Source organism: Micropterus salmoides, unplaced genomic scaffold (assembly GCF_014851395.1).
Source record: "Micropterus salmoides isolate LMB-PRFRI ecotype aquatic unplaced genomic scaffold, ASM1485139v1 Ms_hic_scaffold_4, whole genome shotgun sequence".
In the NCBI taxonomy this organism is placed as follows: Eukaryota; Metazoa; Chordata; class Actinopteri; order Centrarchiformes; family Centrarchidae; genus Micropterus; species Micropterus salmoides.
The window spans coordinates 39,557,783-39,575,074 of NW_024043372.1; the positions used below are offsets into that span (position 1 = coordinate 39,557,783).

Genomic DNA, 17,292 nt, shown 5'->3' on the forward strand with positions numbered 1-17,292 from the left:
CAGCAGTAGCATCAAAAAGAGTGTGGTTTAAAGTCTGCTGTGTGGCGACTATTAGAGTTCGCTAGCTTGCAGGATGTGACTTTGATTGCAGCTCACATTTGACTAAAGGAAGCCTGCCTTTTGTTTCTTACAGCATACTCATAGTTTCTTTAGCATTTTTACACATGCACATATTTAGTTACCTTTGCTAGTTTAGTAATTTTGTGTGCATTTGCTTTTGGTATGCGTGCTGAGGCAAGTGCCTGTCTCGTCAGGCATCAGTACAAGATGGCTTTTTATTGAGAACATGAACAAATAAGGCTTCATCACAAGGCCTCTGCCTCAGACAACAATCCTCCAATTCAGACTGCGTTTGGTCACCTATGTATAAAAACTGCCCCAATAACAACAAAACGTTGAGAACAAAGTTCAACTTCCTGTGTTCAACATGAACACCAAACTGCACGATGGAAAAACACATGATCCACGCATCAAAGTATATCTCAATCGCAGGAATTTGTTTTTTGAGTAAATCTAAACTTTACCTCTTTTACCTGAGGAGGAAATGGAAATGAAATAGTTTCTTGTTTTGCTTAACCTCTTCAAGTTCCCTGTGTTCTTCCTTTAACAGAATGGTTTTAATGACTCTGTGTCACAGAAGTCTGGTCCTTCAAAGCGAAGCTGCCCAGGAGAGACCTTTGAGTACCGAAAGTCTTCTTTGACCACAGATCTCAGAGATACTGCTGTGGCTTTTATCTTTCTATTATGGTTATGAACAGTACGTTGGAGTTGGAATTTCAAACAAATTGTAACCAATTTCCATTATCATCCATAAAATGAGCAACAGCCCAAATCCCTTTGCAACATGTATCTGTTGTTCCACGCTGGCATATAATGTGCTGTGAAGTTATGTTTATATATTCATTTCCAACCGAGGAGGCATTCACACCCCTGTCTTCATCATTCTGAACCATGTCCTCCTTCCTCACATGCTGAAATTTGTTCTTCATATGAATGTAAAACTGACATTGTTTGCTGATATGTGTGAGGAGAAGGCCAGGGCCAGTGAATGAGTCGTGATAAACTTTCCATTTTGGATAATAAACTCTCCCAAAGAGAATGACATCCTTCTGCAGCCACATTAGTCTTATTCAATATTCATATTGTCAGTTTTATCCTTGGACATAACTATCCCCAAATATTTAATTATTCTTTATATTATATAATGTCTGCAGGGGAAGATCATGTAAAGTTCACATGTATCTAAATTCAGTTATAGGCCTGAAGCCTTTGTACATTGGTTAATAGAGGCTAGGGGAATTTGATTTTCATTTTTTTTAATAAGGTTGTATCATCTGCCAACTGACATAGTATTATCTTCCCAACACATTTAAACCATCAATGTTTTTGATCAGAAAAGATAACATCTCTGCAGCCATCATAAAAAATAATGGTGAGCTGCCACATCCTTGACATTTCCCTCTTAATCTCTTTTCTTGAACATGTGCCATGTCCTAGAGCTAGTGTCATAAATCTCTCTCCAAATCCAGAGTAGCAAGCTTTCAGTATGAAAGCATGTTCAACAAATTCAAATGCTTTAAATATATATATATTATAGCTATAATCACCTTCCTTTCAAAAATCCTGATTGTGTCTCACTAATTACGGTCGAAATACCTTTCTGGTCTGAAAAAGTTTGAGAAAGACAGCTCTGATGGCCGATAACGAGTTTGGTTGTATTAATGAACATTGAACATTTAAATTAGATTGTTTTATTTTTTTTCAGAATATATTATGAGGTTTAGTTCTTCTTTTGACCGTATCAGTTAATTAACCACCAAACAAACAAGATTCTTCATCATTGATGCAAAAGAACCTACAAATCCAAGTCAGTGCCACAATGCACTTTAGCATGAGACTTGGATTGAAGATAAATGTCAACAAATGACGTGTTCCCCTCCACTCGAACTGGATTTCTTAAAACACTGCCAGCCATGAAGCCCATTCTGAAACAGGGAATGTTTTATCATAGCACTACAGATACCGTTCATAGAATTCACTGCTGAGCCAAAACAGGATGTGATTTGGTTTGGAAGTTCCCCAAAATCCATTGTCCAGTCAATGGTGATACAAAAGAGCAAACAAATAGAAGACACCACCCAAATGAAACGAAACATAGCTTCCAACTCCACCATATTGTCAAAAGAAAAGCTGAATGTCTGGCTAAAGCTGACCTCCAACACATCCCAGCAGTCCTTCTACCATTTTCCATTCATCTGTAAAAACATTCTGAAGCACTCTCTCTCTCACACACACACACAGACACACATTTGTTGAAATAAAGAAAGCAAATGAATGGTTATCCATAAATTCCACCTCCTGTGTTTTAAAGACTGGCCTTGTCTCTTTTAGGTTTGAAAAGATAGAGAAGACAAGGTCAGCCTCAAACACAGCTTTTAAGACTTGTGAAAGCAAGACTGCACAATGCTGTGGCTTTCAAAGCTGTGCCCTCTATAGCCTGCTAACTGTACAAGCATTGGTGTGAGAAAGGTACTATCAAGCATATTATTCAGCTCAAGTCTACGTTTGTGTCTCACTGTCGCTTTTCCGTTTTCTATAAAGTAGGCCTTGAGTTGAAGTGCATAAGAAGATGTTCCAACATGGACGGCATCTCATGGAGCTCATGCAAGCACCCAGTCATTGTTACATAGGCTGAGTCTTTCTTCCCAACAGGGAATGTGAGAACTGAAGAGCACCAAAGGCCTGCTGGAGCGAAACCCTGGAGGATTATCAAAAGACCCCATAGATAACCTAAGCCCATCAGAATCACTTCATGTGCATGCAGATGCACAGTAGAGAAGTGGACTATGCTGTACTGTTCTGGGTTTAGACATTTCTCTGGAGGTTTTGATATTTTCTAAACTAAAATAAGGTGTGTTTAGATAGACGACAGCCCTGCCTGAAAAAAGCAGCCCCCTCATTCATTTTAATGAGGCCACTGCATTGGCACAGAGGGCTCCAGCACAAAAACACAAGGCTGTCCGACAAAAGAGCTGAACCAATGCTACACTAGCTACCACTTCCTGGTAGACTACTTTGTGATGTAAAGGGAGTAATTCTACTATTTACTTGCGTAGGTTACGATGAAAGATGAAATAACTGTTGCTGTGATAACTTTCCAGAGTGCTGTGTTTGTGCCTTACAAATCTATCAAGGATCTACAACTCACCCCGGCCTTCCTTGGTCGTATTCGATCAGGGTCAGGGTTATTTTGTAGCTCAACAAATCCACTGTACGTCCTGTACCCTGATACTAATGTTAGCTGACTGGACCACTGAATTCCAGTACTAACAAACGAGCTGAAGAGAATAGTGGCAGAAGAAAATCGCTTTGTACTTCTCTTAACGGCTTTTTATTTCAAACCAAAAGGCACAATTCAAAATGTGTAGAGACCACTGCATATTGAGGATTGTATATGTTGTGTGTAATATTTATTTAATAAATTTAAATTCAAATTGACATTTATTTGATTTAATTATCTTTTTTTTTATACATGGTTGCCATTCCAACAATGGCTTTCTGGTTTAATGGGAGCCAGCCCGGGGCTAGATGACTGACCTGGTTTGCAGGGGATTGGTTGCAGTGGCAAGGACATCTGGGGGTCAGAGGTGACCTGGAGGGGCTGAGTGTTGGGGTGGAAAGCCGGGATCATCACGTAGGGCATGTTCACCTGCTGGGACAAAAGCAGTACAAACACACCTTACAAAGAAGTTCTTGCCTCATTTGTCTGAAACATAGATTTCTGCAGTGAGAACTCTGCTCCAATGCCATCGCTGCTGGCTGTGGTGTGTGAAGACGTAAAGGTCTTGAGAGGCGCTGACCTGGATCTGCTGCTGAAGCAGGTTGATCTTGTGCTGCTGCTGGATCAGCTGCTGCTGCTGTTTGGCGATCTGAGACAAAAAACATGCATGTATGTATGAGGAAACTGAAAAACGTTCATAAAGAATGAAACTGATCTCGCTCTCCATTTCGACCACAAGAACCTTTTTAGAAAGTCCTTTGCCTGCTCTTCAACTACAGGAACCAACAAAAGGTGACAGCTTCTAAAGTGGCTTCAATGAAAGTTGTGTCAAATTATTGAGTTTCTATTTAGTTAAATAAAGGTCTTTATTGGTTTCTACTGTATAGTTGTGTATAGTTATAGTTGTGTATAGTTAAAAAATATAAAAGTACTTAACAGAGCCTCTGTCTCGGCTTTCTGTTGTCTCGTCGTGTGCAATAGCAACATCTCAAACAAAGATTTGCTTTTAATTCCATCTGTCTGATTTGCCTAATGCTCATGCAACTTCATATGCAGCCAAAACACAAACACGCATGCACAGAAGGGACTTTTGGTTCCGGATTTGGTTCCTGGGATTCCTTTGTTTCCAGGTCTGTTTGGTCAGAAAGGCTCACTATAGTTTTCATCACCCCTGTCTGTTCAGTACAGTTTGAATAGACAGTGTGGAGACAGAAACGAGCTGTTTGTACAGTTTGACGAAAATGAAGGTAGATGCATGGATTCTGAGGTTCAGTGAGCGTGGTACCTGCTCCTGCTGTTGTCGAGCCAACTCCATCTGCTGCTGCTGTTTCTCCAGCAGCAGGGCGGCCATGTTTCTCTGCTCAGAGTGGGCTCCCAGCAGCTGCTCCCTCAGACCACTCAGCTGGTTGATCATCATCAGTAACTGGAGCTCCTTCTCTGCCACAGACTCGGGGGTACCTGGGGGGAAAGAGGGTCAGCTTTCTTTAAAAACAGCTTGAGCACTTATGAAATATAATATATTCACACTTGATTCTTATTGTGATTATGTTATTGCACATGTTAATACTTGTGTATATTCTATCAATTTCATATTTGTTTGATATCTTTATATTTTTATAGGTTTATGTGTATTGTTGTTGAGCAGCTAGTCGCCAAAAACAAATTCCTTGTATGTGTGAAAATAACTACGCAATAAATCTGATTTTGATTCTGATTCTCGTGAATGACAGACTGTAGGAGCTTTCACACTGCCTTCTTTTCTGGGATTATTATGCCAATATGCCGGCTCGCTGCGCTGTATGAAAGGTACAGAGACAAAAAGGGGCCTCCTGGTGATAATACATCTGGCTACGTCTTTCTCTCTCTCCAGATGTGTCTTTTTGTTTGTTTCTAACTTACTCTGATTTTACAAGGAATACAAGATGAAACCAACAATTGCGAGAGCAAAATGATCCAAAAGTGGTGTACCCAGTGACTGCAGCAGCCAGCTACTGCTGTGTGTAACAAGTGTTATATAACATGTTTCAATGAATCCAGCAGATGATGGTCATGGCAAATGAAAAAGGTAAAGCAAGTATTTGCACAGTCTAACAATAATGTGAATATAAACGGTATAAAGTTGTTGGTAGTGTCTGAAAGCTGACCTTTCAGTTGTCCTGCCCCCACGGTGCTTTTATCCAGAAGTTTCTCCTTCCAGTCAGCATTCAGCAGCTTCTCAATGGTAGGCATTACTGTTAACAGGACACAACAGGTACTCAGCAGAACCATACTGGGCTGCACTAGATGGTGTGAAAAAATATTTTCTGTCAACTAAAATCCATCTGACACCAAACAACTCTCTCAGCCTCTCCTCTGCCTTCCTAATGGCTTTGATTGAAGAGGACATTTGAGGTGCCGAAGGGCAGAGGTTGTTTGTGCGTCTGGGAGAAGTTTTGAGTGTTTGAGTGGATCAATATTTGGACAGAGAACAATCCAAGGTCAGCTAGTGGAGAGAACTTAAGAAAAATTTAAGGCGAAGAGTGCAGGCTGGTGAAAGACTGGAGGGCAGGGAGCGACTCAGCGAGCAGCCTTTTACTTCGCATGTAAGGGATTGAACAAAATCACCCGAACACATTCAGGAACCAAAACAACACCCTCGCTTCACTAGACAAACCGTCACTTCTGCGCATCGATTTTCAGCAGACTGCATTGTTTAACTCTGAATAGCAGCAGAATGCAGTGCACTTAAACACATAAGATATGGAGTCGTCAAGTGTTGAAAGACTCCCACAGAAGGAAATTAAAAAGTTTTTTCCTTCAGAGGTTTGGCCACTGTATAGTGTTATAGTGTAGAAACAACGTCCAGAACTACAACAATCAGTCTACCGCATAGCTAACGGTCGGCTCTAGCCTGATTGATAGGTCACCATGGTAACGACTTGTCAATCATAGATAATCCCGCCCTGAAACATACTCTGCTTTGTTTTAAAATAAATGGGACCATAATTTCATAAATGAACATCATTTTGTATTGAAGAAGACTTGAAACTAGCGACTGAGACCATAAACTCATCAGGAAAGTGTTTACTGGGGTAATTTTCAGCTGAGAAGTAGGGTCATTTTCACATTATTTCTAATGGAGCCGGACTTCTTTTTGCAACCAGAAGAGTCGCCCCCAGCTGGATTTTCAATAGAATGCAGGTTTCAGCTTCATATTGTAGACCGGAAACTTCCCGCTTGGTCTACATGCTAGCCATCTTAGTTTAGCATATTAGAATGCTTACATTTGCTAATTAGCGCTAAACACAAAGCTGCAAAGTATTGGGCAACCTGATGATGGCGCTACAGGAAAGTCAGGTCAGCAAAGTAACGTATCCTCTAGGGATCGTGAATATCTGTATTATATTCCACAGCAATCAAACCAATAGCTTCCATGATATTTTATTCCAAACGAAGAATGTCAACCTGCTATGGGACCATGTGACTGAATGACATGACCAACCGTAGAGCCACACCGCTACTGTGTCTCAAACTATTCTAATGATTATGGCCATAATTATCCTTAGTATTTAAACATTTATCACAATTAGGAATCATAAATGAACAGGCCAGATGAAAGCAGACTTAGTTCACTGATGGATGTTTCAGCGCTGTGGAAACACTAGTAAGACTGTTGAGATTATTTTGTCAAAATATTCAAAACACTTCAACAAATTAACAGCGAGGTAGATTAGGCCCAATAAAAGGTAATGATCACGGAAGCTACACCTTCAGCTCCACAAAGGGGAGATGTTCGGTTTTCAGTCGCTAAAGGATCAATTTAGGACGGCTGAGTATGATTACTTGGCAGCTCTACCAACACGAGTCCTGACACTGCAGAGCAGAAGAAAGTTTTTGATCCACAGACCTTCCTTGAAGTTGGACTGTCCTTGTGGTCTGTCATGGATCCTGGCTTCCTTCTGTCCCACGGGGCTTTGTCTGTGAGGCAGTTCCTTACCTGGAGAGCCCTCCTGTCAGGGCACAGACAGAGACCATCAACTGACAAAGCCTCAGAGCAGGAAAAGGAAACATTCGTGACATCAGTGACATTTCCTACATTTCCCACAATGCCTGTCCATAACCCTTTTGCTCTGTCATGCCTTTTGTAGTATCCTTACCGAAGGGGAGCAGGAGAGCGGTGGGGTCAATTGGCGGGTCTCCAGTGGATGATTACCTGACCAATCACGTGAAGGAGACGCCTTAGAAGCTTCGGCATTGGTAATGACGCCCCCTCTTCCGCCGGACTCCTCCTGTTTTACTTTGACACCAACGCTCGCCATGCTGACATCCCCGCTGGAGAAGAGGTGCAGCGCTGGAGGGCTGGGCTCAACCATTCTGTTGAAAGACAAACACAGCACACAAAACTAGGTGTCATTTGGGTGTGGTGAGTTTTGGCCACGTGCCAGTTCTGATTGGGTGGATGACATCATTACAGCAAAGAGCAAAGAACAAGATCAGCAGGAAAGCACTGAGAACATCCACTTTACATCAGGTAAACCTCAGCAGCACGTTTCATTGAATCATCTACCATACTGACAAAATGAGAATGCAGCCCCTCTCCTGTATGTGCTCGTGTCAACGTCTGCGTGAAAAGAGGACCTCTGCAAGACCAACAGGTTAAAAGAACTATCATGGTGCTGTGGGTGAGACGGTAACCAGACTGAGGGGCTACAGCCAGATGGCTCCGCGAGGCTTTGACCTACATGCTAAAGTTAGGTAGAGTGCTAGAGTCAGGTAGGCTCACCACTCTGCACCTAGTTAAGGTGCAGAGTGGTGAGCCTACCTGACTCTATTACTGTAGTGATGGATTTAGTGCTATGGAGATGAACATTATGCTGAATTTAAGAACTACACAGAGTCTGAACCAACAGCAAATTAAGCAGATCACACAATAGTGAGCTTTCTTACGAAAATATGATCAGACATATAAAGAAGAAATGAATTTCAAAAAAACAAAGATTTATCTTTAATATAAGCTGGTTTCAAAGAAATTGTAATTTGTAATAGAAATTTGTAATTAAATTTCAATTTTCTGTAATTTTTAATCATCCCAGTTCCAAAATTACTGCTGACTCCACGGTCTTCTCCCCACAGTGCTCATGATCAGTCCTCTTCACTCTCAGGGTCTCTCAGAGTCTGTTTCTGTACGGCTGTCCTGGGTCACTGCTGAAGTCAAGGTCAAGGGTCAGGTGCTGGTTGTGTTACCTCTACCTGAAGTCCCAGCCAGGCTTATTGTCTAAGTGTGTGTGAGACGGTGAATAATAGGAGGTTACAGGGGAGGGAGACAGACAATGCCTCAGTGAGGAAGAAAGGACAGGTTGAGTGAGAGAGGTTTGAACGGCAGTGAACTTCAGGCTTGTGTGTATGTGTGTGTGTGTGTGTGTGTGTGTGTGTGTGTGTGTGTGTGTGTGTGTGTGTTATTTCCTAGCTCTGCTGCAGGAGGAAAGAAAAACACAGCAGACAGCAGAACAAAACAAACAGAACACACAAGGGCAAAAAGTGCACATATATATTAAGAGGCAGAAAAAAGCCATTGTTGGAACCAGGGAACAAAGGAAGCCAGGACAATGGGGGAGAGACTGACAAAAGCCGCCGGCCGCAGGAAACGGGCCGGATAACAATGCCAGCGGAATGTGCCGACCAACTCGGGAACACGGCAAAAAAATGTGGAGCGCCACCGTTCTGCGGAAAGCATAGTAATGATTAGAGCCCAACCCCACTTCACCCAGCTCCCCCAGCATGCACACTGTGATTCTGAACAAAGCCACCTGTCTGCCAGAGTCCAAGACTCCAGACCTCAGTGATGAATGTGCATGTGTGTGTAGAGCTGCACTAATAAAATACTGTTAGCACAAACAGAAAAGGCCACCTGATCTTACATCACGCGACGTCTGCGGTCGCGTGGTCACTGTTGGAAATCTTCTCCACACAGGAAGTGGTGAGTCAGTGGATCATGTAGTGATCATGTAGAAATGTGGACTGTACGAAGCACTGACAGCTCAACACAGTCAACCTGTTGATCTCCTGTGCTGACCCAGTCTGAGGATTTAAGGTGCAGTAAATAGTTCTATTATGTCTTTGTTTCTCACCAAACCACATGTAGCATGTTGAGGCCCAACAATTATCCTTTAGTAATGAATGTTCAGTGCATTTCCTTCCTCAGATGCAAATCTGCATTGTTTACACATGTTTGCTAGCTAGCCCTGTTCTTCCTGTCCAGAAACCAGGTGTGCACCTTTACCAATAAGGCCAGCCACATTAACTGAGCAGCTTGGTCCTGCAACCAGTAACATGAAAAGGCATAATACTGTTGTTACTGCATTTCAACACAAAGCCACCTGTCTGCCAGAGCTCTAAACCTGCGTGAATGTGTGTGTGTGTGTGTGTGCGTGCGTGTGTATGTATTCAAACTGAATCTTAATAAAACCCTTTCACACAGCTGATGGTAAGTAAGAAGCCCTGCAGCACATTAAACACAGCTGCACGTGGGGGAACAACAACACTAAAACTCATTTGATACCACCTGCTTGACTACTGTTGACTTTGAACATAATATCACACTCGTGTGTGTGTGTGTGTGTGTGTATTTGGGCCAAATTCTTGTTTTCAGGTGACACTGAAATCAAATTGAAACCAATTGAAAGAATCTGTTTGTGCACTAATGTTGTGTCCCATGCTTTGAGTGCTGTTTCAAACATGCTGATATCCGGCAGCCGTTGGAATAAAACACACATCTGTATCGGCCTAATCTTGTCTCACTGCTATTTTCAGGTGTGGTGTGTGGTTTTGTGAAGTGTTACGAAGGAATGAGGATGGAGCGATGACGACGGAAAGCTGGGAAACTGTTTAGCCAACACTGCAGCAGCCGCTGTTGGTATTCGTGAGGGGTTGATTTTATGATGGGGGAAGGTGAGGTGGGGGTGGGGCTGGCAGCAGCAACACACTGAGTTTTATCCCACGCTAGAAGTTATTCCCTCCACGTTCCACAGAGACTGGACTGTAGAGCTGCCACAGGTGGCTTTCATGCGCCTCTGCACAGACTGAGTGTGTGTGTGTGTCTGTGTGTGTGTGTGTCACCCAGTGCAGAGGTATGCACTGAATCTCAGTGACAGAGCTGTTGACAGCGAGGAATGTGTCAAGGTGCGTGTGATTTACAAGCTCGAACAATGCCTTCAGCGTCTTAGCAGAAACAATGCAGAGCAGTCAACATCACGGCTTCAGTATCATCTACTTAAACATACATTTAGTCTGTGTGCACTGACTGCACCCACATGGAACCTAGCATGTACGTGGTGTGTGTGTGTGTGTGAGTTGCATGATATGAATAGTATTGCCTTCTTACGAGGTTATCTGATTGAGGCCTGTTTTCAGACCACCTATCGTGTTGTTCACCACATGCCGCTGAGAAATCACAATAAAACAGACCTCAGAGCAGCTGTGAGCTAAACAAAATGACCACAAAACTACTAGTAGACCATTCTGCAACTGTTTTGTCACATTAACAAAATATAGAATTTAGTAAATGACTGACTGCAGTGGTGAGTTCAGCTCAAACAGGGAATAAACCACACAAGCAGGTGAGACTATTCCAATGCAAATCAGTTAGTTTGAGTCACTGAGCATCATTGAGCATGTTTTATAAAAAAAAAACATTGGACCTGTTCCTATGAAATTATGAAAGTATATATAAATATATGAAAGTCGACTGACTAACAATGGATCAGACGACTACGTGTAATGTGAAAGGTGTCGCTCGCAGTGACAAACACACAGAGACTCATCTCTCCTTTCAGTATCTTTAGCTTGTTGCTTTTCAGACCCAGAAACTTTGCTATTAGTAAAGAAAGTGGAAAGTAAAAAGGTTGGCGTGGACCAAAACAGCTAGAAGGAGGAAATATTAGTCTTACATTCATCTGGTCGACTCAACACAACTCCAAATGAGTGACATTTAGATTCTAACATACTATCCTGCGATGGAAACAGATTTTCTCCTCCTGTGGAATGTGTAACAGCAGTCACTCAACTACAAAAAACAAAAACGATGACTACAACATCTGATGGAGGTCTGAGGACGAGTGATTGATAGAGATCCTTTCTCACACTGAAACGTCTTTGGCACATCAGCCAATAAGACTCTGCTGTGAAAAAACTTTGGAGTTATTGTTTAACTTTTAAATCTGGAAAATAGAACCTGAAACTATACGCATGGCTAGACACCACAGGAGCCTTTAAAGGGGCCCGTTGTGGCTGTGGTACTAGCTGAGATGGACAGAACTCCACTTGTCCTGAATGCGGCTGTCACAGCAGAGAGGGAGGCGATGGAGAATGACAGTGGACGTAGGGAACTGCACTCAGATAAAAATCAGCTCCTCTCCTTCGAGCGCCAAGAACACTGAAACCTTACACTTCCCACGACACAAGAATCACTTCAGTTACCCAACAAGCTGTAACACGTAAAAGCTAACATCTCCCCCGGGGCAATGGCAATGCACATCCCTTCTGTTGTTCTCCTTTTCTTTACTTCCTTTGTTTCCTTATTCTTTCTCTCAGAGATTTTACTCTTCCTCCTCCCGACAGGAACAGCTTGTTGAGTTTATATCATCCTTGTCGGCTTCCAACTAGTGCCTGAGGCAGAGTAGCAGAGTGCAGCAAAGACAAAGTGCCAGAAGCCAGTCTCAGCAGGATAAAGCAACATCTAAAGAGGTTTATGCAGTGATAAACACATGAAGACATTCTCACTGTCAACCTGCGACTGACAGCTGTAATGCAGAAGGTTCCCTGCAGGAACATATCAAAGATAAAAACAGTCCTCAGTCAGCTAGCTCAGCATGCAAAAAGAGTAGAAGTTAATGTAAAATATCTCCCACCCAGATCTTTGCATCTGTGCACAGCCAGCTCTCTCAAACTCTGCCCCCGAGTGAGGAACATTTGCATTGATATTTCTCACATTGTGTCAGAGCTCTTATAGTAAGTTTCTAACCTGCTGTGCAGTCGTGTTAAGACAAGTGTCAACCGATGCATAAACAAATGTTTGGGAAATGTTTCACAGTTAGCAATATTTGCTTAGGAATGATAAAGCAATCCGGCGTTCCATGCCAGCTAGTACCTGTCTGCTCACAGGGCCTGGCTCGGGCTGATCACAGCAAAAGCCTCCAGCAAACTCAACCATCACTGACAGACACTGCACCTCACATCTTTTGAACATATTATATGGGTTCTCTTGTCCTTTAATTGAAAATCTGTGAGGTATGTCGCTTTGCTTGGATTCAGATTGTCAGAAAAAAGGTAAGCAATACAGCTTTTCATGAAATCCAGAGCTTTGTGCAGAACTGCTGCCAAGACATGTCAGGTAAGGAAAAATGTAAAAAAGGAAACTTGAAGTAAACAGTTTCAACATCTAAAAAAACACATTTAGAAGAACATATTTAGCACTCTCATCCCTCCAGCTGCACTGTAGTTTGCTGTACTGACCTGGTAGGGAGAGGTGGACGGGAGGAGATCCAACAGCACTCCCTGACTGGAACAGAGCTGCTGACACAAGCCATAGTGACTGGCCTTCTCTCACCAGTAACGCCTGTCTTTTCTACTCTTCTGGTACCTCTGACCCAGCCAACCCCTCCCACCCCCCTTCTCCTACCCCCAGCTCTCCTCTCAAGAGGGGAAGTACAAAGAGCCTCTTCAAATCCCACCGTACAGGGGCTTCATTTGCATAATTAGCATGTTGTTGCAGGTAACCGTCACTGCAGCCCCGACATGTGTGATACTGATCGAAACCCACCAACAGGTGTGATAACAGCATTCATTTATCAGCTTCAGATACTTTCTAGCAAATTGGCTTTATCCTCTGTTATGATTTCCTGGACCTGTGTCTGAAACTGGGTAAAGCAAGAGAGAGCCGCAGCGCAAAGGCCAGGAAATACGGCAACATGTAGACAACAGAGTGAGAGAGAGCAGGCTCCATGTTACTGTTGTTTAATACCATTTTAACTGAGAAGTGAAAAACATGTCACATTTTAATCCAGCTGTAGTCACAGTACCTGGAGTATTACATCACTTATGTTTTACTTAAGTTGCACTAGCTGCCCCTGTGGCAGTATGACTATGACTGGGTACACACAGCTGCAGGAGATGTTTCATTAAGTCTGAAACACATTATCTTTGTAAGAATATGTCCAATGATTACATTTTGCTGGATCACTCCTGTCATTTGTGAAGCTCTATCTGCCGTCCGCCATATTATCAACACTATATGTGACTGATGTATAGCACCAGGTTACTTGAGTTAGTTGGGTGTGTTTGAGGTGTGTTACATGGAGCAAGGCAATTATTTTCCCATGGAAAGATCCCTAGCAATGCAAACTGCTCTGGTTTGGCACCAGGTTTAGCTGTACAATGTTCCACCAAAGTCAACTTTGAACCTAAATGCGCTGACCACCAAGTTGCGGATCCAGTGGCAGTCTGGCTTTACCATCATGACAGGAGGCAGAAGTCATCATTTCACTGCAGAATGAGGAGAAATTAAAAACTGTGAAGTCTCTGAATTCCCAGTTATACACCTATGTTTTGAGATCCTACCAGGACTTCTAAAGCATGTCCAAAGACATCTGAGAATATGGAGTTACCAGGTCAGAAAATCAACAGTCTCACATTCTATGCCGAGTTCTGTACATTAATGAGCAACTGAGACCCAGTCGCCTGTGATGTGGGACACCTTTCTCTTGTCCCTTTTTGCTCATAGCAACAACTCTTTAACCAGACAGTGAAGAAGAATGAATGCTATAGTCCTTACGCCAATTAACTGAAAGTTGTAAACAACAAATACTGTCATGAGTTGTTTAAGATGTTAAAAACATACTTGGCTGAACTACTGCAAGCCCAACATTTTAAAAATGCAGTTGTTGATAAAAACCAGAGATGTCAATTTAGTCCCAAATTCCTCTTCCATCAGTCTTACTGCAGCTGTCAAAGAGACTCCCCTCGCAAGTGACCAAAACAAAAACCCTCAAAATGCAAATTCCTGAACTTCAGCCATACACAGATTTGGACCCTTGATGCTGGATTTAGTTGCTTTTCCAACAGTTTACCTTGCTTTTATTGACACCACCTGACAGGCTTTTAGAGTTTAAAAAAAAAGCTTTTCAGTGAAATTTGAAGGCCTTCCAACAGAACACTTACTGATTACTCTTAAGAACACACTGATAGAAACAGTGTGTGTGTATGGGTTATTTTATTGGTAAGGTTGGTAGGATGTCCACACACACACACACACACACACAGTTATCGTCCAAATCTTCCTTGCGTTGCTGACTGGGCCTCATTAGAGAATGAGCTCTCAGGACTGGAGACACAAAAGCCTTGCCCTCTTCTCCTTTTCTTCCCCTCTCTTCCTCTGTTCTCTTGGCCTTTTGATGTCAAGGGTGCTGAACCATATAGTGCAGAGTCCAAAGAATAAGCTCATCAAGAACACACACACAGTTATTGCTGTGTGTGTGTGTGTGTGTGTGTGTGTGTGTGTGTGTGTGCGCACTCGCTCAGAAACGAACACAGAGAGCTACAAGCCCAGATAAGGTGCTGTTGTTCTGTGGTTGCTGGTCAGTTCATCACACAAAGAGCAGTGTTGGGAGCTGCAGCACTGCGATTGAGTGATAGAGACATCACAAAGACTACATTTTACTCCCCTTTTCCTGCTGGAGTTCAGGGGCTGCCCCATAGAGACCCACCCACTGCACACACAACAACACACACTAAGGTCCAGCACATGTCTGTCTCACACTTTCCCTGTACCCAGCAGAAGAGGATACATAAGGAAATGACCCAATGTGGAATGAACAAATAGAGAGCGTGATGCTGATTCATGAACAGCCAGCGGCAATTCATTGATACGGACGTGGAACATTTTTGCCGTATTGTTTCTGATGAAAAGCTCTTTTGTGTTGTGATAGCAGCTGTAGTAAATTTGAGCAGGTAATTTAAAAGTCAAACATCAGGGGTTGTTCCTAAGTTACATGTTTGGGATGAATACAAGAACACGCAGTACTGCCCTGTGTTAATGCATGACCAGCGGCCAAACATGCAGACAACAAGTGTCTTATGTGTCAGATACACAAGGAAGAGGACAGCAACGCACTCTAGTTAAATTTAATAAAATTAGACACTGTTTTACAGGGGGGACAGGCAAAGCCACAGCATGAATGCTACAGCAGAGACGTCTCTTTGTTTTGTTCTCATCATTCTTAGCAGTACAGAGGGAGTGTGGAGCAGGAACATTCAGTATGATCAGTAAGAAAACCTAAAATCACACTGACCTTTGTAACAACACAATGACGTGTGATTCACTCTGTAATTCAAGAGGAGGATGGTCAATAAAAAAGCCTGAATGGAATTGTTCATTTAATATTTCAGGATTGGGGAGAATTTAAAGAAGACTTCCCACAAGGCCAAGGCTGGGCGCCCAAAAGTTATCACGATAAAAAAATGTCATCTCATTCGATATTGATAATTATCAGGTCAAATCATTATTTCTTTCAAGTTTAGAGGCAGATTTTTGCTCCTAAGTGATAGTTGATGAAACCAGATGGTTAATTGTGGTTTTAAACTTTTCTTGGTCAGAAGAAACACTTGATACCAAACAGCGGATCCCTCCGGATTAAAAACTATTATGATTTTTAAAGAATCAACAAAAATGCATGAGTAAAGTTAAGCAAAATATTTTTTCCTCAACAAAATAAACATTTTCATTCAGTAGAAAAAATAAGTGCTAATTTGTTTGTAATTCAAATGAATTAAATCAAACCCTTAGTGAACATTTATATTGTTTTTGAGGAAATTTATATTTTGATAATTATCATTGCTTTATTGCCCAGCCCTACCCAAAACCTTTTTACATTATAGACGATTAGGTCCTGGCTGAGGCTAGTCCAGGCATGGCCAAGTATCACGTCGTTTATACCCACCAACGTCCAAACGTTTAATCCCACCCACAGTGGTTTGTTAGCTTCACAGATCCATAGGCAGTCCTCTGACAGCTCCACTTCTACTAAGTGTTGCTCCTTCGTTAGCATGGACAAGTGTGAGTTATCTTATTGTTGAAACTTGGAAGTGAAACGTGTCAGGTGCTCCTTTGCTCATCATTCGCAGCACCGGAGCACCACAGGGGACCGTGCTCTCTCCCGTCCTCTTCACCTTATACACATCTGACTTCCAGTATAACACCGGGCTCTGCCACATGCGGAAATACTCAGACAATACTGTGATAGTTGGCTGTATCAAGGATGGACAGGAGGAGGAGTACAGGAGCCTGGTAGAGGACTTTGTGAGGTGGTGCAGGACCAACCATCTGCAGCTGAACACCTCCAAGACCAAGGAGATGGTGGTGGACTTCAGAAGGAAGAAACCACATCTCCAACCTGTGTCCATCGAGGGGGTTGATGTAGAGGTGGTCAGGATTTACAAATATCTGGGGCTGCAGCTGGATGACAAGCTGGACTGGACAGAAAATGTGGACACTCTCCACAGGAAAGGGCAGAGCCGTCTGTACTTCCTGAGAAGACATCAACATTTGCGAAAAACTGCTGCAGATGTTTTACCAGTCAGTGGTGGCCAGCGTCCTCTTTTATGCTGTAGTTTGCCGGTCAACTGGACAGACTGGTGAGGAGAGCTGGCTCAGTGGTGGGCTCAGAGCTGGACTCCCTAGTGACAGTGGCAGAAAGAAGGACCCTGGACAAACTGTTGTCCATACTGGACAACGCCCACCACCCTCTGCACAACACCTTCACCGGGCAGAGGAGTGTGTTCAGTGGCAGACTGCTGTCCCAGCCCAGCTCCACCAACAGACTTAAAAACTCTTTCGTCCCCCTGGCCATCAGACTGTACAACAGCTCCTAGTCATGGAGGACAATAGACAAAAGAACAATTTCTACCTCCATCTGTACTCTTTACTTCCATCTGCACTCCATTTGCACTGTTTACTGTTTTTGCACTGTTTTACTGTGGCT

General features: G+C 42.8%; 1 protein-coding gene across 5 annotated transcripts in view; it reads right to left on the reverse strand.

Moving 5' to 3' along the window:
• Positions 1 to 17,292, reverse strand: part of LOC119886527 (transcription factor SOX-13-like) — a 48,134-nt gene that overhangs the window by 16,638 nt on the left and 14,204 nt on the right. For 2 of the 5 annotated variants that reach the window (XM_038697329.1, XM_038697330.1), the window contains exons 2-7: positions 7,417 to 7,633; positions 7,167 to 7,269; positions 5,425 to 5,511; positions 4,566 to 4,738; positions 3,861 to 3,929; positions 3,598 to 3,712 (exon numbers count right to left, since the gene is read on the reverse strand). In XM_038697329.1, coding sequence (XP_038553257.1) covers positions 3,598 to 3,712; positions 3,861 to 3,929; positions 4,566 to 4,738; positions 5,425 to 5,511; positions 7,167 to 7,269; positions 7,417 to 7,632 — 763 coding nt within the window. In that variant the 5' untranslated portion in view covers position 7,633. Of the gene's footprint in view, positions 1 to 3,597; positions 3,713 to 3,860; positions 3,930 to 4,565; positions 4,739 to 5,424; positions 5,512 to 7,166; positions 7,270 to 7,416; positions 7,634 to 9,177; positions 9,401 to 12,769; positions 12,886 to 17,292 lie in introns of those variants that run through there. The other 3 variants (XM_038697328.1, XM_038697327.1, XM_038697332.1) reach the window with 3 other exon arrangements.